General features: G+C 40.7%; 1 protein-coding gene across 13 annotated transcripts in view; it reads right to left on the reverse strand.

Annotated features, from left to right (window-relative positions):
* The window catches only part of ABCC9 (ATP binding cassette subfamily C member 9), a 79,767-nt gene that overhangs the window by 31,448 nt on the left and 26,339 nt on the right, over positions 1-21,980 (reverse strand). For 7 of the 13 annotated variants that reach the window (XM_063357635.1, XM_063357686.1, XM_063357667.1 and 4 more), the window contains 10 exons: positions 20,714-20,869; positions 17,738-17,872; positions 16,270-16,432; positions 15,661-15,701; positions 14,575-14,717; positions 11,710-11,818; positions 7,051-7,161; positions 6,040-6,112; positions 4,257-4,362; positions 2,380-2,418 (listed from right to left, as the gene is read on the reverse strand). In XM_063357635.1, coding sequence (XP_063213705.1) covers positions 2,380-2,418; positions 4,257-4,362; positions 6,040-6,112; positions 7,051-7,161; positions 11,710-11,818; positions 14,575-14,717; positions 15,661-15,701; positions 16,270-16,432; positions 17,738-17,872; positions 20,714-20,869 — 1,076 coding nt within the window. The remainder of the gene's footprint in view (positions 1-2,379; positions 2,419-4,256; positions 4,363-6,039; positions 6,113-7,050; positions 7,162-11,709; positions 11,819-14,574; positions 14,718-15,660; positions 15,702-16,269; positions 16,433-17,737; positions 17,873-20,713; positions 20,870-21,980) is intronic. The other 6 variants (XM_063357675.1, XM_063357706.1, XM_063357695.1 and 3 more) reach the window with 1 other exon arrangement.

Genomic DNA, 21,980 nt, shown 5'->3' on the forward strand with positions numbered 1-21,980 from the left:
TGCCTTCTGTGCTGCACAGCTCTCTAAGAACTTTGATAATTCATGCGTCCTAAAGTGCACAATCAGTGTGTTTCCTTCGTTCACCTATCGCCAGAGAAGATGTTACATCAGAAGTGAATAAGCCCTGTTGGTTATCTCAGAAGGGTCAGAGAGCCATAAATTGAGGCTCAAAACAGACATTGCTTCACCAGAGTTGGTCCTTTATTCAGCAGAAGCTTCCAGTCTTCTCTGGAAAAAAAGTTACAAGAAAGCAAAAGATGGAGCCTAATGAGAGATTAAAAAGAGGTTGGAAATCAGGTCAAGCCAAACAAAAAAGAAGAAAACCTACATTTCCTCTTTTAAAATCCCCCCAAACTTTTATGAGCAGAGCATTGCAATGATAGCGAAAGGGATAATGCTTTCATGTATACATTTCGGAGTGCCCTCTGAAGTACAGTTTAACAAAAAACGGGCACAAGCCTTGCAAGACTCCTTGCAATTCCATACCAGATTTAATGTGCTTGCCATTATAATCAAATATACTATCTGAATTAACAAGGACTAATTTTAGGATCTCCATTTCTCAAACTCTTCTTCCTTAGACATAAATTTCATTCCATGCTTAGCTTGACAAATGCACTTTAATTCTTTCAAATTCTGAGTGAGATTTCTGTGAGAACCCACACTCATTAATATGTGTGTATGATTAAACACATACAAAACCTTTGCTGAGCTGGGGTCTTCACTAATAAGGGGATTAAGTATTTGGTCTTGTACTTCATTACTGTACTGAATCTGAAAGAGTGATGCAACTGGAGGGCATGGGAGTGAGCTGAAACTGAAGCTCCTGAGATTTCTAAAAAGAGTATTTTATTTGCCCACTGGGATAAGTAATCTTTGGTCTAATTCCTTTATTTATTGAAATATGGCTATTTATATTAATTTTTATTCTGTACTATAAAATATACATATTCCTCTAAATGGAGCATGGTGAGTTCAAGTCTGAAATGGTAGGAAAACCCAACTGATTAGGTTTATTTGATATTTTTATAAGATTTTGAATATATAAACTGATCTATCAGGAACGTATTTAACTCAAAGTTTTAAGGAAAAGTATAAAAGAAACCTTGTTGAAGTTTGGACAACTTTTATGCTAACTCTGTATATTTTAAAATAGACTAATGCACCTCTAACCAGGACCAGATTCCCTCAGCCTACAAAATGAAAATGGAGGAGAAAAAAGGGATACAAAATCTCTAGGATGTCACTGTAACAGCAGAATGAACCATTTCCTCTGCTAATATAGGCAAGAAATTTGAGGCAAGACAAGGACTGAGAATCTACACAAACTCTATCCAGCAGTTTGGAGGAATTCATTCCTGTCCCTGCAAGCCTGCAGCACAGCAGCACTAGTAGGTATGCTGACTTTGGCTACTGACATTTATGTGGCTGAGCATTTATCCATCTGTGGATAATGCCCTTCAGTGTTTGCTATGAGTAGCTCATGTGGTTGCAACCTTTTGGTAAGCAGTTGTACTTGGTAACCCTTCTGAAGCGAGCACTGACTTCTCCTATTTTTTCTTGAAGCCTTCCATGGCTTGAGGGCAGGACAGGCCATTTGGGAGGATCTATTTCATAATTCTTGTGTTTCCCATGCTTTTCACTTAGTACACAACAACCTGTTTGCACAGAAACCAGTTCAATGTACAGAAAATCTATACCAAGTGAAGGGGTTCCACTTAGCCACTCTGGCGGTTCTGACTGTTGGGCCTGGTGTGGATGAGGTCTCTGCATATTCCCCACATCTGTCACTGTATAGACTTAATAACTCAGATCTGAGAGAGTGTCAGCTGAATCACTGCATCTGGATAGCCTCATGCTTCAGTGTTTAAGAAGTCGCTCTAGCTGATTGCTCACTGGGAAGACAAAAAGCCAGCTCCTTGTCTCTGGTTTGTAATGTATCTGAGGCATGTCTCATGTAAGTGGGAAGAACGGAGATCTGGCCCATAAGATTTGTCCTGGCCAAGATCTCTTACAGAAAGGTACACTAATACACTTTCTCTACTCAGATCCCAAACCAGTGACAACCCTGGCAGCAGGACATGCAGCTCTCACTGCAGACAGCCACAACAGCAACAGGGTATTCAAGACCCACGACGAGCTTTCGCAATGATGCATTGCAGGATTACCCCAATATAACTGCGGCTGAAATCAGATCCATCATTACTATTACTGTGGTGTTATACCTGAATTTGTTGGAGAATTCACCTAGCCTGCATTTCACCCCTGGATCAGTAGCTGCGTTAGTCATGCACATGGAATGACATGGAAAGGGATTTAAGACAGTAAGTAGGACCTTCATCATGGTTTTGTAAAGAATGGGATCCACTTAGTTAATACCTGACGTATCCTTCTGTATTCATCTGTCTGTCAGGCAGTCTGAAATTACCAGCAAAACAGAACCACGTTTGCATCAGCTATATCACAGTACCAAATTACAGTTTGCAATGAAAAAAAGTCACTCAATAATGCCTGAGATGCTGGTTAAAACCTGAGTTACCTGGTCGGTTACGTACAGACAGCTAATCAACTGGCAATAAGGTCTTAATCTCTCTTGAACAATGTGAAACAAATAGTATTTCATAATCTGTCTCTAGTATCTTTCTAAGATTTCTCTTTTTGTCTCATCTTCCTAATAGTCCCTCTCTTTCTCTAGGACAAAGTTGATTCTTTCTCAAATATACCTTTCAAAACATCTGTGCGAATAATTTTAAGGTACACTCTACTCCTTGTATTTTCTTAAACTACTCAGGAAAAAAAATGCCTGACTGTGAAGTCAAAATCTGCATTATATGTCTCAAAGAAATAAATTGGTAAGTCACACATTCTTCCTCCTTCAAAGCTTAAACTCACATATAATTAAACTAAAGCTAGTCTTGCCTTGGCTCCAACTGTACCTGCTACTCCAGTGAGATCATACATTTAGAATAGCGGACAGTGAAATATGGCTGGGGAACAAAAAATGCCATGCATACTAGCACATGAAAAGCAAAAATATCCAGACTGCAACATTTCTGTAAGAAAAAGATGACAAAGGAGATCACTAGTCAAGCGATGGGGCAACAAAATATTAGTCTCTGTGACAAAATTCACCCTTTCCCCTCAAAAAGTTAATTAAGAAGAGTTTGCCTTGGAAGTTTTAAGGAAACAGAACTGATCTTTAAAATCAAAGAACAAAAAAACAAAGAACAAGGGGTTACAGCACACCCCTTCCACAGCCTTTGCCACGCCTAGGCTGGAAGTGTGGTTGCTGCCCCACTTAGCTTCCGTAGGAAGTTCTTATTCACTGGGTCTGAATTCATGTGGATCTGAGGCCCGGCCTCGCTGGCAGTTCCCTCTTCAGCAAGACCTTCTTCAGAGCCTTTAGTCCTTGGGTATTGGGTGTCCTCAGGCTGCCTTCTGCACGTACGATTGTGAAGAGTAACACTAACTTCCATAGGCAAGGCTTGGGCAGATACCAGGGAAGGGGAAAAGCATGGCTCACATGTTATTATATCACCTTTTTTTTTTCTGCTAGCAGCATCATCACTGGGTGAGAAAGATAGCCTTTCCTGTACCGCTGGTACCCCACTACTGAAGAAGCTCCAGCCTGTCGTGTTTTCATAGGTGTGTACGGTAACACGGTAACAACGCTGACTTAATAATCTAGGTCGGAATTTAAACCGGAGCCCTGCTTTGCCTTTGACATGTTAACTATCTCACCCCTTCAATGCTTCTTGAAGAATTTCATTATTCGCGCGACCTGAGTTGCAACTACTGTCTGAAATGTTACTAGACTACAAACACCTCTGATGAAACACAACAAAAGTAAATTGCACCTCACATTGTTCTTGCCAAAAAGGGCTTTGGAGACAGCATGATAATGGGTGTTATTTGCTGTAAGAGTGCCTTCAATTATAGTGAGTACTGTAAATCCAGAGCCAACTCCCAGCACTGAAGACTACAGGATAGTATATGCTTTCTATTCAGGTCACTTGATAGGGCTAATATATTAGATATTATAATTTATTAATCACCAGACTAGTCTTTTTCCCTTCCTGAGGCAGTCTGATCTGAACCATGAACAGAACAGCTATGAAAATCCCTCATAGGTTTGCAGGTGATGCCCTCCACATTTAACATACAGTTCTGAGACATGAAGTTTACATTTCTCAAAGCAAAACCCAGCTCCCTCTTTCTTAAATGAATACAGCAATTAACAGCTATATAAAACATACTTGCTCCAGTGAACTTTTCCCTCCAGCGTCTGCATCTCTCCCAATATAGCAAGGAGAAGTGATGACTTGCCACAGCCAACCTGACCCACAATCATTGTCATCTGACCTATGGTAATAATAATAACAAAAACATTTTCAAAAAAAGAGAAAGACCAGTTCTACTCAAGTCCACAAGGACCAACGAGATCCAATTCTAAGCCACCTGAAATAGTTGGTTAAATTTTTTAGCATCCACTATGTAAATGGGCAATATTGCATGTATTCATCAATGGAAATACGCATTAATGGACAGTACAAGTACACATTAATCTCCAAAGGAATGAGATTACTGCTTTGACATATATTATCATACATTGTATAGGAGAGTGTTACTTTATTGAAGTTTTTTAGGGTCAAATGATATAAAGTGGGGAGTGACTATTTAGGCGGTGGTTCCATGAAAATTTGGGCCAAGCTAATAAAGTGACTGCAAAACCAAAAGAAGATCCATTACTCTTTTCTCCTTTGCGGTACTCCTTCCCCCCCCACCACTTTCCTACCTTCGGTCCCACTCTGTAGTGGCAATGGTGCTTCTCAGATCTCCCCATAAACTAATTGAACTCACTAACTGCACTAGCTAGTGCATTTGCCAGGTAAGCTTCTTGCCAGATGGGGAGTTAATGGTCTCATGCCTTCTAAAGGAAGTAAACTCTTAGACTGGCTCATCCAGCTTGTAAACCCATGGCCTTAAATTGTAAACTCCTTGGAGCAGAGACCTTCTGCTGATGTTGTATGTTGCACTGGGCCGGCACAAAGAAGTGTTCATCCATGTATAGGATGCCTAATGCTATGGTGAAATAAATTATATAGACTTTGGGATTACATACAGTACTTTGGAATTACTTAATAACTATGTGATGTCTAAGATGTGTCCGCCTAACGCATTAAGCTATTTTAAAACTAAGCACTTGATAGGATGTAGAAATAAAATACAAGACTATTCAATAACATGAAACACCAACAGTGTTAGGAATTTTACAACAATAATAGTAGTAGTAGTAATAATAATAATAATAATAATAATGATGATGGAGGAAGAAGTTGCTCCTTGTTGCACTTGCTATGTATGTAAGTCTTCCAAAACAAATCAATGGTTTGTAAACCCCTGAAACTCATAGAAAAAAGACATCAAGGATGCAAGAAATGACAGGAGCTCAGCTAGTCAAAGAGAAATTAATTCAAAAATAAATTCATTGATAATTTCTTTACAGAAAAACTGCATGAGGCTCAAGGAATTATCTGAGATGAAAATAGCTGTGAACCGGGATAACGTAATGTTGAAGAGTGATAGGAGAAGTATATGACTGCTGTGTCCCTGTGCATCCACTGGTAGCCACTGCTGGAAATAAAATACCAAGTTAGATGGACACTTGATTTGAACAAGTCTGGAGTTCTCCCTCTTCCTTTTTTTAATTTGCCTATTAAAAATAATAGTAATGGAACTTTTTTAAACCCTCTTTTTCATATTTTTTCTTACTCTCGACTTTGTTCCTGCTGTTATAAAAACTATATAAACTATATAAATATATAAAAACCATGTAATTTTTTGTTTATGTATAGTACATTAGGTTAATGATATAGCTATATGACCAATACAGTTCATGACCTTGTATACATTTTTAATCTTCATTTTTTCTTACAAAAACCTAAATGTGTGACTTTGTGCTTTTCACAACATCAAGAAATGGAATTAGTAGCAATTCGATATTACATATTTCATGTTTAAGGTGTGCATTTATCCTACCTGTTGGGATTCTGATGTTTATGTTGGACAACGTAGCTAAACCACTTCCCCACGAAAAGTATCCATTGGTCACCTACAAAACAATTACCACATGTCAGATATATAAACACATGAGGTAAAAAAAATAAAAATAGAATGTCTAGTTTAGATTTTAAATACGTTACTAAAAGAAATCAGTGATTAATAGACATAGTGAGGTATGCTCATAAACAAAAAAAAAGCAGATTAGGTTGGTTAAGATTGCCAAACTCAGAACATTTTGTCATTAAGAAGAGTTATGTACACAAACAGGTACACTATATGAAATGCAATAAAGGGATGATCTTAAATCGAACTGTATTTACCAAATACTTCCATGCTGTCAAGTATAAGATTAAAGACTAAGAATAACAATCACAAGACCTCACAGGTGACAATCTGAATAGCACAGTTTATCAATGAATGAATTATTCTGCATATTGGGATATATGGCCCCTTGTGAATGTATTCCCAACATGGAAATTGAAGATTCACAACGTTTATGCTGGACATAAGAAAAATGTGCCCCAGCACGCCCTAGCCTTTTTGTGCATACTTCCTTTGGAGTTGTCAGGGCCACGAAACATTCTTTGCACAGAGCACACATTACGGGGAAAAGTTGGCCAACATGACTTAAACTAATGTCATTATAAATGACGTGTCACAATAAATGTCAGAAGTTTTGATCTTGGTTTTGAGTGAAAGATAAACTCATGAAGGGAAAGTCTGAAAAACCTATATTAATTTCTGCATATCAAATTATCTGCATATCTATCTATCCGTCTTTTGTTCCTTTAGACTCATGCCTCTGTTTCATGAGAAGACGGGTGATTGCTATAAAAAGCTGATCTGAAGTGAATTCTCCTCACTTTATTTTTGGCTAAAGTGCTTGTTCTTTCAACAGACAATTTGCCTTTGGAAGAACAGCAGCAAATGGTACTGTTGCGGGAGGACCTGCTCCTCGTAAAGAATGAGATGATGTTTTCAAACCACCTTGATTGCAATATCATCTATCTCCACAGGACGTGTTTGCTTCCTCGTTGTCTGTTCATAGCTTTCAAGCTGGTACCTCAAGGGCTGCCTTCTGTTGATGGCCTTGGTGTGCTGCATAGTGAAATGAAGAAAGGAGAAAAGTTGGAATCGTCAGGAGAGGACAGCATTTGGTTCCCTATAAAACAAACAATCCACTCCCTTTCTTACCACCATTCTAGGTCACAAGAAGAAACCAGTGTTTTTCAATATATGTGATAATAAAGACACGCTACTGTGATGCACATAGTGCAATGTTTTAAACACCCTTAACACAGCACAGGAAATATCTGATTTTTGGTTTCCCATGCATAACCATCCCAAATTTCAGCTCTGTCCTCCTCCTCAAACCACTAGGTAAAGTCTGCCTTACCTGAGGTGGCTCCTAACAAAGCTGCGTCAGTAAAAGTGTAATGGCATGCAGAGTTACCAGTTTGGGTCTTGGAAGCAGAAAAGCTGCAGGAGTGAGAAGCAGATCAAACTAGCGTGTGCAGAGTACCTCGCTAATGCATAATAGTGGTTGTGGAGCTAGCTCATTCAGAGCTACCCGTGTATTTGTAAGCACCACTGTATTGAGCTCAATGGGCATAATCTCAGTGATTCCTTATAGCTGGGCTATACAGTGATTGATTTAATCTTTACAGATATTACCTTTATTTTTCCCTCTAGACTTTGTCTGTCTCTGTCTGTAGGACTGGGCAAAAGGTGGACAAGAGAACAAAATAAATGCTGAAACAATTTAATTTTTGTTTTCTTTATTACAATTTTTAACCCAGAAAAACGAGAAAAATGTTTCTGCTTGGCAAACTAATTTAATTCATCTCAAAATAAAACTTTTTTTGTGCTAATCCTTTCTTTCTGTTGCCGTCTTCAAATTTCACTCACATTTTAAATGATGTAATCAGTTTGAAACAGTTGAAATATCTAGCTTTAGAAAAATGTCAACATGAAAGAAAAATATCTTTTCCTAAACCATAGAATCATAGAATTATAGAATAGTTTGGGTTGGAAAGGACCTTTAAAAGTGATGTAGTCCAACCCCCCTGCAATGTGCAGGAACATCTCCAACTAGATCAGGTTGCTCAGAGCAACCTGACCTTGAATGTTTCCAGGGTTGGGGCATCCACCACCTCTCTGGGTAACCTGTTCCAGTGTTTTGCCACCCTCATTGTAAAAAAAAAATCTTCCTTATATCTAGTTTAAATCTTCACTCTTTTAGTTTAAAATCATTACCTCTTGTTCTGTCACAACAGGCCCTGCTAAAAAGTTTGTCCTCATCTTTCCTGTAGGCCCCCTTCAGGTACTGGAAGGCCACTATAAGGTCTCCCCGGAGCCTTCTCTTCTCCAGACTGAACAACCCCAACTCTCTCAGCCTGTCCTCACAGGAGAGGTGTTCCATCCTTCTGATCATTTTGTGGCCACTCCAACAGGTCCATGTCTTTCCTGTGCTGAAGGCTCTGGAGCTGGATGCAGTACTGCAGGTGGAGTCTCACCAGAGTGGAGTAGAGGGACAGCATGACCTCCCTTGACCTGCTGGCCACGCTTCTTTTGATGCAGCCCAGGATATGGTTGGCTTTCTGGGCTGCAAATGCACATTGCCAGCTCATGTCCAGCTTTTCATACACCAGTACCCCCAAGTCCTTGGCAGGGCTGCCCTCAATACCTTCATCCTCCAGCCTAGTTTGATACTGGGGGTTGCCATGACCCAGGTGCAGGACCCTGCTTTTGGCCTTGTTGAACCTCATGAGGTTTGCACAGGGCCACTTCTCAAGCCTGTACAGGTCCCTCTGGATGGCATCCCATCCCTCAGGTGTGTCAACCACACCACTCAGCTCGGTGTCATCCACAAACTTGCTGAGGGTGCACTCAATCCCACTGTCTATGTAATTGATGAAGATATTCAACAGTACTGGTCCCAATACAGACCCCTGAGGGACACCACTTGTCACCAATCTCCATCTGGACATTGAGATGTTGACAACTACCCTCTGGATGTGACCATCCAACCAATTCCTTATCCACCGAACAGTCCACCTATCAAAACTATATCTCTCCAATTCAGAGAGAAGGATGTTGTGGGAGATTGTGACAAAGGCCTTACAGAAATCCAGATGGAAGACATCCATAGCTCTTCCCTTGTCCACTGATGTAGTCACTCCATCATAGAAGGCCGCCAGGTTGGTAAGGCAGGACTTGCCCTTTGTGAAGCCATGCTAGCTGTCTCATATCACCTCCCTGTCCTCCATGTGCCTTAGTATAGCTTCAAGAAGGATCTGTTCCGTGATCAGCCCAGTCACAGAGGTGAGGCTGACAGGTAGTTCCCAGGGTCCTCATTTCTACCCTTTTTAAAAATAGGTGCAATGTTTCCCTTTTTCCAGTCGCCAGGGACTTCACCTGACTGCCATGACTTTTCAAATGCCATGGAGAGTGGCTTGGCAACTACATCAGCCAATTCCCTTAGGACTCTGGGGTGCATCTCATCAGGTCCCACAGACTTATGTATATTCAGGTTCCTCATCTTCTCTTACAGCGGGAAGGACTTTGCTCCCCCCATCCCTGCCTTGCGCTCCATTCACTCAAGAGGTGAGGGGAGAGAGGTTGCCAGTGAAGACTGAGGCAAAAAAATGGTTGAGTACATCAACTTTCTCCTCATCTGTTGTTACCTGTTTGCCAGTCTTGCTCATCAAGGTGGGTGCGCTTTCTTTGACCTTCCTTTTCTGGTTGACATAATTACAGAAGCCCTTATTATTCTTTGCGTCCCTTGCCAAGTTCAGCTCCATCCACACCTTGGCCATCCTGACCCCATCCCTACACAACAGGGCAGCGTCACTATACTCTTTCCAGAACACCTGTCCCTACTTTCACCACCTGTGTATCTCTTTCTCTAACCTTAGTTTGACCAGCAGGTCTCAACTCAGCCACGCCAGTCTCTTGCCCTCCTTTCCTGATTTCTTACACCTGGGGATCGAGAGCTCTTGGGCTCTATGGAAAGTGTCCTTAAAGATCTGACAGCTCTGTTCTGCTCCCTTGCCCCTGAAGGCAGTTTCTCAGGGGGTCCTATTGATTAACTCCTTGAAGAGCTGGAAGTTTGCTTTCCTAAAATTCAGGGTTCTGACTTTACTCTTCCCCTGATCCATACCCCTCAGGACTGTGAACTCCACCAGTGCATGATCGCTGTAGGCCAGGCTGCCTACCCTCAATCTTGATATCACCAATTAGCTCACTTGTGATGGTGACCATGAGGTCCAGTATCACATCTCCTCTGGGGGAGCTGTCAATTACCTGGCTTAAGAAGTTATCTTCAATGCACTCCAGGAGTCTCCTGGATTGCTACAGCTCACTGTGCTACTTTTCCAGCAGATGTCGGGGTGGTTGAAGTCCCCCAGCTGGACAAAAGCCTGCAAGTGTGATGCCGCCTGTAGCTGGAGTAACAAGGCTTCATTAATAGGCTCCCCTTGATCAGGTGGCCTGTAGTAGACACCAACCACAAGGTTCCCTTTGTTGCCTCGATCTCTTTTTCTTATCCATAGACTTTCAACCTGCTTATGGCTATTCTTCAGGGACAGCTCTTCACACTCAGTCCATTTCTTGATTAGAGGGCAACACCTCCACCCCTCCTTCCTCACCCTGGCCCTTCTGAACAGCCTGCAGCCATCGATAGCCTCATTCCAGTCATGGGATTCATCCCAACAGGTTTCAATAATGGCAACTAGGCTGTAGCTTTCTAGCAGCATGGTGGCTTCCAGCTCCTCCTGTTTGTTGCCCGTGCTGCCTGCATTGGTGTAGAGGCACTTCAGCTGGACTGTCAGCCATGTCACATTCTTAGAGGAACATCCCTTAATTCCTTTGGGGTATTTCACTGCTATATCCCTCCTATTACCTCAGATGCCCCTGTCTCATCTCCATAAGACTTCAAGTGTGCTGCAGTGTAGCCAGCACGTCTCAGAGGAACAGGTTGCAAGCCCTCACTAGCACACTGTCCCTCTAACCGTTGCCTGTTGTCCCACAGCTTGTCATGGGCAAGCCTGATATTGTCCCCCTCCCTCCTCAAGCCTGGTTTAAAGCTCTGTCAGTGACCCCCGCTAGCTTGTGGGCAAAGACCCTCCCTTGGGTTTTTTTCGCTTTAAATTTTACTCAAATTCACTATATGCTTAGCGGTCCAGAAACAGCATTTTGGAATTAATTCTTACTTCACAAAGTTTCGTGTTGTTTTTCCCACCTCCAATTTTGAATTTCCCAGAGCAGGAATCGGTCCTACCTAAAGATGCCCGATATATGATGGGTTGTACTGCTAATATACAGTACAAACCCCATAACCACAGTAAATGCACCTGGGCCTTTTATAAAAACTGAAGGCTGAATTTGAACCCTGTGTAAATGTGCTGGTGCGTTCCAGGGTTTTTATTGCTACTGGCACTTCAGCAATGCTTAAATGTGTTTGGGAACCTTTAATGTCACAGAAACACAGAAATCCCCACACAGAAGAGGCAAAACTGGTTAATGTTAGAGTCAGGCTAGAAGCCAAAACTCCCAAGGCCTATCAGCTAGGCCGTTGGCCTTGTATGGGGCCTCTCCGCTCTGGCCTCTCTGCTTTGAAATTCAGTGTCATAAAACAGAACTTACAAGTCCCGTGTGCTTCTTACAGGATTCATAAGCTACAGAGCTGTCCCCACCTCTCCAGCTGTCATCTCCAATCTCATCACTCAGGAGAAACTCATTCAGCTTCTGTACACTTGAAAGAAAACAGAACAGTGAGTTCAATAAACTCAAGTTTCCATGTATACATTTCCATTTTTGTGCAGTCCAGCCAGCAGGATGTATCAGAAGTGTTCCAAAAGAAGTTCATGGCATACTTTTGGTTTCCTATTGGACTGCCTGTCCCCCCAATGGCAAGTGAAAAATTATGTGGAAGAGGACATTGGTAGCAGGGAACGAAGAGAAGAGCTAGTCATGTGAGAAGGAATGCTTTCAATCTCAGCAGGCTTTTCTTGTTGCTGGCTTTCTCATGCCTACACACCGTCAGGATGCATAAACGAGTCATTGACCCGTCTACGTTCTCTGAAAATGACAATGCACTAGGTGCATCTTGAACACAGCTTTTGCATACGCTGCATGCAAACAGGACTGAATGCTCCACAAATGAGCACAGCCATAGCCACCCGTGGAGAAATACAGCAAGAGTTCTCTTTCCCTACTTCTTAAAACTGTCCCCTGGGAAATACAGCACCCAGGTTGAATTCATTCTTCATCGCAGAAGGATTTGATGCTCTTTCTTTCTTCCCCACTTCCTTTCAGAGTGCCGTAAGCACCTGGCTCTTTATCGTTCTGGGGAAGGGATGAACAAAAAAAAGCACCCACCGATCATGGTGAAGCTATGTTATTTTGCAAAAACTAAAATCTAGGTGCATTGTGCCAGAGACTGAGACAGCAGAAAGACATATGACTTCAGATCAGTGATTTGAATATTAATATGCAAATGGGAATGCAGTCCTGTTTCAAGGCCTGTCTGAGCATTTTATATGAAATTATCAAGACACGTTCAAGCCAGAGTTAGCAAGAAAGCACTGCAATTGTCATTATTTCCTCCTGCCAGTATACCTGTTCCTATCCTATTTTTAAAGGAAAATTTACATGTCTAAATCCCATATCAGAATTTCAGTCTTACGTAAGTGCATCATAAGAAGAATTTATCTTCTTGTAGAAAAAAAGAGACCTCGTTTCTGATTGTCTGCCTAAGAAGACATCAACGATTACCTTGCATTTGAATGAGGACAGGTACCCTCAAAAAGCTTTCATGGTACTAGAATTGCTCTTTACAATAAAATGGAGGTTCTGACCAAAGTATAAGCACTTAAACGTAACACAAACGAGTGCATACTCATATACATGTATTTGATTGATGACAGAGCTGTGAAACGGCCAAGAACACATTCTTCATTCTTCACTTGGGGGACATGATGTTCATGGGAGAAAGATGTTAGGAAATAAGTTTGCCAAAGGGTAAAGTTTGTTTTGGCAAATATGGTCTTTAAATAATGTCCTGAGGGGTGGCCAGCAGTGCTAAGGAAAATGTGCACACCATTTTGATATTAGGGCTATGCTAAACATAGTGCAGAGATGTAGAGGCTGGGATGATTTATACAGGAGACTTGAGATTTTCCACTAGTCAGAAATCATTTTCAACCTCGGGAAAATCTTTCATGTGGCCCTGCTGCTGCTTTGGTAAAAATAAATCCTATTAAATGATTTTTTTTTTTTTTAAGGTGAGTGTGGTACTGGCAAATGACAGCTGTGGAGCCTGAAGTCCCCTTGACTGCTATTTGTTGTTATCGTTACCCACCATAAAGAGGCAGTGGCAGCAGCAATGCAATACCTTGCCAATGTGCCTCAGTCTTGGCAAGAAATAACTATGTTTCTGGGGGGGAAGGTTAGTCCGGTCTTCACATCCTGCTAGAACTTGGCATATGACATGTTACTGCCAGTCAGGTGTCAGTTTGTGCCTCTTGGGACATCTTGGCAGTGTGTATGTCTACATAACTAACCCATGACCATGAGTCTTTCCACACAGACCACTGATGCAACAGCCAAAAGCCTGAAATTTGACTTACTACCAACCAGCTCCCTTGAGATTAAGTGCTCTATAGCACAGGACAAAGGAAGTTGTTTTGCTGGGCTATTTGCAGAAATAAATGCCTGGAACATATAAGTTACTGATGAAGCAACACATTTTCTGAGTTCCTTTTCTTTTTTTAAAACAATCTTTTCGACTTCATGCCAACTTCCTCGCTGTCCTGCCACGCAGATCCCTAACCCTCACAGACTAAAATCCCATATGTCTGCTTTGCCACGCTTCCTCTCGTGCGTCTCTTCACTGCCATTTAGGGGAACAGAATTTCCTCTATAAGAGGAGTCCCGTAGGGCTCAGTTTCCCTTGTGCAACTAGTCCTTCAGTGTCTAGTGTTCCTCCATCCACTCTCTTTCCTAAGACAGTACATGCTAGTGCTAGACAATGAGAGGCAGGACAATACTGAATTTTCACTTAAAGCCAAATACACCCTCTGTGGAGATAGAGTTAAGCCAGTTGCTTTTCCTTGCATCAGCAGGGCCTGTCTTGCTAGATAGCTTCACACCGCTCTCATCTCCCTCTGTGTTGACAAGAGCCCAGAAAAGCAGTGGGTGAAAGCTATGGTGGGCGGCCACACTGTGAGAAGAGAAGCATATCCCAAGGAAGGACAATCTGGCTCTAAATACAGACTGCCAAACTTGGTGAAATTATAAAAAAAAAAGCAGAACACTTATTTTTCTCTGTATCATGCAGTAAAAAGAAAGGGTTACTCTGATTTCTCTCCCATTTCTGAACATCGGACTCCCACCTCTAAATCCCCTTCTAGATGAGCAGGGAGAAACAACCTTTTTCTCCAGCACCTTCCCTGTTGTATTATTGAATGTAGGTGTTCAAGAGTTGGAGAAACTAGAAGGGCCACTTACCTTATGATAGCCTTGACTGCAAAACGAACCACAGTGGAGAGCAGGAACAGTGGTGTGACCAGGATGTGAAATAGGGACAGTGATGCAAAAGCCTGGGCAGGCTGCAGGGGCTTCTCATTGGTATATGCGTAAGTCACAAAGGTCTGTCACATCAGGAAAAGAACATGTCAGGATAGGGACTCTTGAAAAAGATGGACAAGGACAGCAAGCAAAATATTTTTCTCAACTAAGGTCAATAACTATATACCTCAATTTATTGGGAATCCTAGCAAACTGAAGAGAAAGTTGTCTTCTATTAAAGTGAAAAAGATTTTTAAAACTTGCCAGTGATTTCAAGACACATACATATTTAAGAATGAAAAAAAAAAAAATCTTTGTAAAATCAAAGCATTTAGTTTTGTAAAGTTCTGTAATCTAGTTCAGGGTTTAGAAGAAACACACAACCCAGAAAAATCAGTAAGAATCTAATGAACCTTATGGTTTTTTTCACAGATGCAGAACTATGGTCCTATTTAATCCAATTCTGGTACAAACTCTCAGCATACTCTGAGTAATGACATCAGAATTTGGTCTATGAAGACTCCTTACTGACCGGCATGCCATAGTTCCTCTAGTTAATTAGGTTGAGATTTAAACCTGTCCAGAGGATGTGCAAAATTTATTTCTCGTTAAACTGCAGAGTACCCTTTCTTGAAAACTGAAATGGTGGCTTATAATGCATTTTGAAACAGGGACGATTTTTGCTGCTAGACAATAGAAGCAAAGCCACCCAAAACCCCTTCAAAATGAAAGCTTCTCAAAATGCATCTTCTTTCAAGTGGTAGTGATTTTTTTCTTTCTTTCTTACAGTAAAAATTTATATTTCTTTTTTTTTTTACCAATACAAACAACAGCTGTTGAAATACCAGCTCTGGCAATAGGCACTTCCAGTGTCATGCTATCCTACAGTTAGCAGGGGCACATTCACTCATCTACTGGTTTTATGAGGAGTATTTCCTATACTAACAATGGTGTCCTATCTTTCTTTCTCCCCCTCTTTTTTTCTCTCCCCTTTTATATGAAAAAGTGGAAAAAAAGGTATCTTACTGCAAGAACAGCTGCTATTGGTATGGCCGCGTTCATAAAAACTGTGAAAGAGAAATAAAATAGGCATCAGATTATACGAAATAAGAAAAAACAATTTTACAAGTAGTTGTACGGCACTAGAAGACTCCAGTTATTTCCAATGCAAGTAATTAAAATTCCCAAAGGAAAATTCCTCTGCAGGAATAAATTTCTTTCCAGGACAGAGAGAATTCTTAAACGCACAAACAAATAAGCCAAGAAATTATCTCCTTTGTATACTTTAGTGAAGAGGATAAAAAGGTTTATGTGCACAATTATTATGCAACACAATGAAAACATTACCTTCTTGGCTCTTCTATATTCCTTACTGTAAAACAATTCATAAATGTCATGTCATAATGAAGGTGACAGAAAACTTACTGCATAAAAAGAAGATCAACAAGATATGCTCTATATTTTCAAGATTTTGTGTTATATATTTGTTATGCCTTTGTATTTTAATCACATACCACATGCACACAGAAAAAAAGTGTCATAGGCACAGCTGTATCTTGCTTTACTTGAAGTCAGAGGGAATGTTGACATGAAGAACAGGATCCATTTCCGAGTGCTAAAAACATAGTGACTTACTGGAAAGAGATGTATGAAGCGCAAAGGTTTTGAGACTGGTGAGTTCCTTCATTCTCGTTTCTTCCACACTAGTACAAAATATGTGCTCCCAGGCATACAGCTTTAATAACTTAATGCCTTTTAGTATCTCATTGGTTTTCTTTAATCTCTCAGTAGAATAGTCCTTCATTTAAAAAAAAAAAAACAGCAAGGATAAGAAATTGACATCGGTTTGTAGTTTTAATGAGAATGCTCTTTTCCCTTCACTTCTGTTGCAAAATTCATTAAAGATTTCTAATTTTGTTTGTCTGTGATTTTGTACAGGCTTTCAGTTGCCATACTGAGTAAAACAATATAAAATTCCATATTCTTTGAAGATATTAAAATGCTTACAACCATGAGGGGAAATTAAGCGATCCTGTTCTGAGAAGAAAAATAAACCAAAACATCCAAATCCTTCAAACAGAAGGTGAAACCCAGTGAGGTGGATTAGTAGGTCAATGGTGTCTGTGACAATAGACAGAAGACTACGGGTGTGTAATTGCTGATACAAGATTCATTCTGGGATTTATACAGACTGGTCATGAAAATTCATGACATGTTTATTGATATATTTAGCCAATTGCCCCCCACCAGAAAGCAGTAATAATCATTTTGGTAAAATCATAACCCCAAAAGATGTTATGAGACAGAAGAATTCAGAAAAGATCAAAAAGAAAGATTCAGACTATTTCTGAAATTATGCAAAGATAGATCCTCTGTTGGTATAAATTAGCACAATTCAACGGGATTGAAGTGTGCGGCAAATTAGTATAACTTGCTTACTGAACAGCAAGATAACAAAGATCTTTAAATATTTGACGTCTCAAACATCAAAGGTGGATTAGAAAAGTTCAAGGATCATCAAGGATCATGAGAATAAAGTTAAAAATTAAACAAAGTATCAGAAAACATTTCTAATTGGTGAACTAAATTAAACAGCAAAATAAATTTATAGCACTGAAGAATTTAGGATTATTATCCAGCAATGTCAGCTGATTTTTTGAGAATATCAAAGCTTGGGGTGAGAGCATAAAGTCTCTAGCCATTTCAGAGGGGGGTTGTACACGTTCTTTAATACTGTCCCCTTATAATTTATCACTCATTTGTACTGTTTGCTAACATCCCATGAAATACAAAATCTGAATGTAAGAATAACACCCTTTCATGTAACTGAATTCACATGAAACTGTGCTCGTTGGGTTAAAAATACTCTCCGTGGAGAAGGCAGGTCAAGGCCCACATACTTTTATCAGATTCTTCTCTGACAAACATTAGGAAGGAGGAGATACTGAGCCACAGAAAACAGAAAGGGAGGGAAGATGGAATTAAGTGCTGGCTTGCCCAAACCTCCACCATGAATGTTCACGAATAGCAAGAAGAGAATCCAGAATGCCTGGTTCCCTGTTCTCATTTCTGGATCACAAAAGCACTGAATTAATTTACTTACAAGAGTGCTCTTCTGAGCCTCAGCCAACTTCGTAGCTATGAAGTACTGTATTGGAGCTAACAGTACAATGACAGCGGCACCAACCAAGGCACTCACTCCAAGTAAATTATAGAGTAGGATCACCCCCATTATTATCTACGAAGAAAAAAGCAACACATAAAAAAAAAGTACATTTCAATATGCCAGAATGATAGCAATAAAAAAAATATTTGTTCTTCTAATAAACAGTTAAATGGTTCGTAGGAACCAACTGAGCCCATACTTCAGAAGGTCATGTTTAGAAAGTGTGGGAAATGAACACAGAAGCCTTTATTTTTGACATTAACTGCATAGTTCCTGCCTGGTAGTCCTAATTCCAGACCAGATTTCCCCAGAAATAAAGGAGCACTAAAATTATGGTGCTTGCCCTGAGGCATTTTACAGAATCACTGGCCTCAAGTCTTATTTACGCTAGAGCTCCTTACATCACCCTGGAAGTATTCAAAGGTCTTAGGATGGTCATGAATCACAGTTGCATTCTGTCGTAGTGGTCCTCTTGCAACTGCAGACAGAGGCACATCTAAGGCAGGCACTGAAGCAGGATGCAGATGTGCTGGGAGTGACACAAACCTGAGCTTCCTGAGCTTGTGCATCAATACCATGTGTCTCTATAGGAAAATACCAAGACGCTACCTTAGCTTTACAAAGAGTTTGGGAACGCTTCCCACAGAGGTTTACCTGGGAATGGCTCTGATACAAATACCATGATTCCGGTTCCCGTGTAAATACAAGCTCTACTAAATAAATATTTTTATTAAAAGCTCCACTTTATGGTACAGAGATGTCCTCAGTAACAGGACATACAGGACTAGTTCCCTAGTTTGTATTTTTGCTACCTCTTCAGCGAGTCACTTCTGTCCTTAAATTTGCCTTCTTTATTATACAGTATCAGCAATAAGAATCAGCGGAGTTCAATGTTTTGAAAGCGTTATTTAGCTTTTCAGGCTTCTGTAATGTCAATTAGCATACCTACACGCCATTTTCTTAGCAGAATAATACAAGGTTGCAGGTAGCAATTTGTACTTGGGGTAAACTGAAGTGCTTCCTGGGGGCCTGGTATTGCAATGAGTTTTTGTTCTTGGTAACAGGCCATAATTGGTAGATACACCATGTATTTTCTAAGATTCACCACAATCTTCAGCACGCTATGGCTATATTGGCTCACACTGGAAGGATGTCAGTTCAGTATTTGCTACAAGCTCTTCTACTGAGGAGGGAGCAGCCATGACAATTGCTGTTTCTTGGGACATCTCTTGAAGCTCAAGCCCTTTGCACAAGGCAAGACAGGATAGTCCCACCACCTTTTCCAGAGTGGTATTGTTACAATCCAGTCTACGGTTACCAATAGTTGGTTTCTTCCCTCTTTTTTTCAAAAGGCAGCCAATTGAGCTAATCAAGCAGAAAGACATATTACCGCACCGCCAGTGTCATTAGTGTCAGCTGCATAATACTTTGAGAATGAAATAGTAAGTAAGTATTCCCAAGTAAGTATTCCCTTTCAGTTTTATTGTTGAAGCCAAAGTGTAAGGTAATCACTGTGATTGATAGAGCTTAAGAGCAGAAAGAGCCTTCTATAGTCTAGGCCACAGATGCTAACTCACCAAGTTCTTCAGAATGTGCAAATTCATGCGTGATGCTATGCTCGTTCCTGGAAAAATCTACGGTCAAGCTACCCTGTCTTCCCTGCCTCCTGAATGCTTGAAGGTGAACTATAGGAACCAGCAAAATCAACACAACTTCCTCAAACCAGCCTTTTACAGTAGCGGTGAGGAAGGCCGTTACATTTCCACAGTGGCTGAGACAGAGACTTTATTAAAGAGACAAATGAGTGGTGAATTTAGGCTACATATTATTATTCACTAGCCACAGGAATCAGACTACCTGTTAATTTAATAACATTCAAAGTATTAACAGCAACACTTCCAAATAAACCTGGATACGAACTAGTGACTTAAAATTGAAACCCTCTGTGTTATTTCTAAGTTCAGTTACCATGCAAACTTTTTTGTCTTTTTCTCCATAAATTATTTTGTGAGTCTCTAAACCCTACTCGATCCCAAAATAGACACATAAACCCAATACTTGTTTCCATTAGTAGTAGTAATATTGCTGACTAATATAATTGATTACCGATATAGTTCCAGGAATCTCAGCAAAACAGATTCACTGTAAGAGTGGCTTCTGTTCCTTTTTAAACTTGTTTAATGTCAGTGGGATCACCTACAGGTAAGGATCAAGACAGTCCCATCTCAAGCTAAAATTCTGAAGGTGCTACGGGAGGCCAAGCTTTATGGAAAATCAGCATGGCATGGGTCATTAAGTCATCTTGCACTTTTGAAGATTCCTTTCAGGCTAATCATTTTTACCTTTACTTCCTACAAATCTGCCTACAGATCTTTCCCAGTCTTGTTAAGAACCAGATGTTTACAGGAACTAAGCTTGTTTAGATGAGAGCTTCTCTGAGCATTTCGTGCAGCGCACTGTCGGTGCTGCTGTCTGTCGCTAAACAGGATTCAATTGATTTTCGCTCCTGCCACAAAACGTAGTTACAAGTGGAAACTGCAAATGCAATACTTAGCGCTGGTCAGACGCCTGTGCTGCTGCCAAGTGGCAGAAATGAGAGCAATGATTTGTGTCAGTAGTAGAAGAAATATGAGCAGGGAAAGGATGACAGGTCATCATTTCTAAAGTCACAGATCACAGCCATGACATGGAAACCCTACTCCAAAATAATCCTCTCTCTTTACCGCCCCGCGGAGAGACAGCCTCCCAGCCTTTGAAGGAGATGATGGGCCACGTTTCTGCTTGTTAGTCCTCCTGGCAAATGAGTGTGAAGTCCAGGTTCCCCTCTGGATTTTGTAGTAGCCTCACAGACATATACTCTTGTCAACCAGGTTGGAGGATCTCTGAAATCAGGCCCTTACATTGATGCTCTACCTGAACAGGCATTGCCCACAGATTGGGGCACAGGAACAGGAACCACATTAATTGATTTGTTTCTATGGCAACCAAGTTATTGATTTGTCCCAGCGTCATCTCTCCCATGGACAGGTTGGATGTGGAAAGCCTCAGGATTTTATTATATATCATTGCCTGTGGGAAAGGAATAAAACGGAAGGTAAGAAAATGATATAATTATAAAACAACAGTAGCAGCAGGACGTTTCAAACTGCAGTATCAGTCTTTACCTAAGACAGCCCTTCTCCCAGTCTCTCACCTGAGACAGAGAGAGAGGTGGAGACAGAGTGAGAGAAAGCACAAGAGAAAGAACTGACTTAAAAAAACTCCAATTCCTCTTTAAAGGTTTGTTGCTTAACGCAGACCTAAAATAGAACAAAATGACAACAAAACACCAAAATTTAGGAGACTGGGCGAAGATCTTTTTTAACAAACACTTGGCGAGCCTGCTTTTCTATGACACTGTTTGTCAGAGAGATCCTTGTTTCTGGTAAGATAGTCAAGCTCATGTTATGAAGTTTTGGTCAGGGTGGGTATGTGTTTCTTTGGGTTTCTCTCCTTTACCTGGCCATCTATTTTCATAACATCTGTAGCAGCTTAAGAGGGTTTAAAATTAACCAGGGCTTATATCTACCAGAATTTTAAAGACAAATATTGTGAGTCCAGTTCACAGTTATTACCAAATATCAAACACTGCAGCTTCAAGGAATTTCTTTAAATAATTTGTGCTCTTTGCCCTGTTTTGTCCATGAGCAAGGTAGATCCTGTAGAATTGAGGTTTAAAAACCTGGAGGTTTTTAAAAGATGGGTAGACATAGTGCTCAGAGATATGGTTTAGTGATGGTTTTGTCAGAGTTAGGTTGATGGTTGGACTCGATGATCTGCAAGGTCCCTTCCAACCTAGGCAATTTTATGATTCTATGAATTAATCAGAAATGCCTACAGACCATGGTGAATTACAGCAGCTGCATATGGTCCTAAAAGTCCCTATTTTGTCAAGTGGGAGTCACAAAAGCACAAGGAAACAATCAGGTACTCTTTCTTCACCAAGTTTATACGGCCTATCGTGGGAGAAGGCAGGCAATGTTTGAAACGGCTCCATCAATCACAGTGTGCACAAAAAAAAGGAGCTTCCACGCTGAGATGATATTCCTATGATGAGTTACATCAGGCGAAACATCAGTTCCAGCTTCTGTTTTGCACACACTGCTACTGTTGTCCATGGAGTCTGGTCTGCGGAGATCCC

The sequence above is a fragment of the Chroicocephalus ridibundus genome, chromosome 1, assembly GCF_963924245.1.
Source record: "Chroicocephalus ridibundus chromosome 1, bChrRid1.1, whole genome shotgun sequence".
In the NCBI taxonomy this organism is placed as follows: domain Eukaryota; kingdom Metazoa; phylum Chordata; class Aves; order Charadriiformes; family Laridae; genus Chroicocephalus; species Chroicocephalus ridibundus.